This window comes from Aureococcus anophagefferens (assembly GCF_000186865.1).
Source record: "Aureococcus anophagefferens unplaced genomic scaffold AURANscaffold_20, whole genome shotgun sequence".
Lineage (NCBI taxonomy): Eukaryota > Pelagophyceae > Pelagomonadales > Pelagomonadaceae > Aureococcus > Aureococcus anophagefferens.
Window position 1 is genome coordinate 493038 of NW_008705580.1, and position 1527 is coordinate 494564.

At 48.6% G+C, this 1527-nt stretch overlaps 1 protein-coding gene across 1 annotated transcript in view; it reads right to left on the reverse strand.

The window, feature by feature from the left end:
- The window catches only part of AURANDRAFT_72162 (expressed protein), a gene marked incomplete at both ends in the record, with an annotated part of 2818 nt that continues 1291 nt past the window's right edge, over positions 1–1527 (reverse strand). Inside the window, 2 exons of the mRNA XM_009041353.1 lie at positions 1–348; positions 447–1385. Coding sequence (XP_009039601.1) covers positions 259–348; positions 447–1385 — 1029 coding nt within the window. The remainder of the gene's footprint in view (positions 349–446; positions 1386–1527) is intronic.

The window sequence follows — 1527 nt, forward strand, 5'->3', positions numbered from 1 at the left end:
ACGGAAAACTCCTCNCAATCAAGCTCGCCATTGCCATCGACATCGATGTCTTGGACAAGGTTGAAGACGTCTTCAACGGAAAGATCCTGGCCAAGCATCTCGTGGACGACGTTGTGCATCTCGTGCACGGTAATCGTCCCCGAACCATCCTGATCTAGGAGATTGAACATGTCGTGGACAAGCTCATCAGGGTCACACGAAGCAACGTAGTGTGTAAGCTTTGTTGCAAACCTACGATTGTCGGACTTGAAATGAGGCCTACTCGGTAGAGACAACGATCGAGAACGAAAAGAATTCGTCAAAGGAGATCTCCCCAGAGTTGTCATCGTCAAGATTGTCAATTATTGTCTAAAAGTATTTCATGACAAATGATGTTGTATGAACAACAAATTAGGTGATAGAAATTTCTATTCGTGTAATTGATGTAGACGCTGTAATATCATTACGTCTAGCTGCTCTGGCTTGGCATCGCAGGCAAATTTGACGAGAAGATCACGCATCTCCCCACGGTCAATAGAGCCCTGACCGTCTTCGTCGAAGAGGTTGAAGATGCGCTGCCAGTGCGAACGCTGACGCANAGCGAAAACATCGCGCTCCTCTCGACGCAGCTCCGATAGAGCAGCCACTGAGGCGCGACGAGCGCGGGCTTTCTTCTTGATGTGTTTGCCTGTTGCAGTCTGAGCACCAGACCATTTCTTCTTCTCAAAGGCTGTCATCTCTGTCTCTGTTTCATCGTCAATCTGCGCAGTTGAGAAGCCAAGTGCAGACCAAGAGAAGCGCTTGTTGCACTGTGTGACATCACTGCTTGCAGTGGACGGGGACTGGAGAGTCGATTCTTCGTTCTCGATATTTGTCTCCGGAGAGGCAATGACGTTTAGAAGCATGCTAGGATTGCGGAGGCACTGGACGACTTTGAGTGCCTCGAATGCAGCAACTGTCTTCTGGCGACGGAGGACCAATTCGATAACACGGCGATTTTTCATATCGGATATGTTAGCAACAACGGTAAAATCTTCCAAAACACGTGTTATTTTCAATAGAACAAGTGCTGGAGGTCCAATAGCGACTAAGAGGATCATGGTGCCACCCAAGTAACCGCCGCGATGTTGGAATGCAACAGCAGGAATGGTGTGGTCAACCGGGTCGTGGGTCTCAAAGAGATCGTCAACATAGACAAGACAAAAAATGGCCATGTAGACGGCTGTCATGAGGCAAATGAGGCGAATAATATCAAATGTAAAATGTGCGCGATGTGTTTCACCAAACCAAAATGATTCCACGTACGCGGCTGCAACATTGTCCTGAACATTCCCAGTGGGATCAAAATTAGACGTCGCACTCGTGGAATAGGACAGAGACTTGGGAAGGTCGATGGGCACAGAGCCCTGACGGTCTTTTGTTGTGTTTACTAGGGACTCACGCACGCTTCGTTTTACCCGCGAAAGTGTAGTTGATATGGATGGTGCAGCTGCCATTGACGCCCGTCTCTGCTTTGCAAGTCGCTTCACGCGATCGCAAGCATTTTCA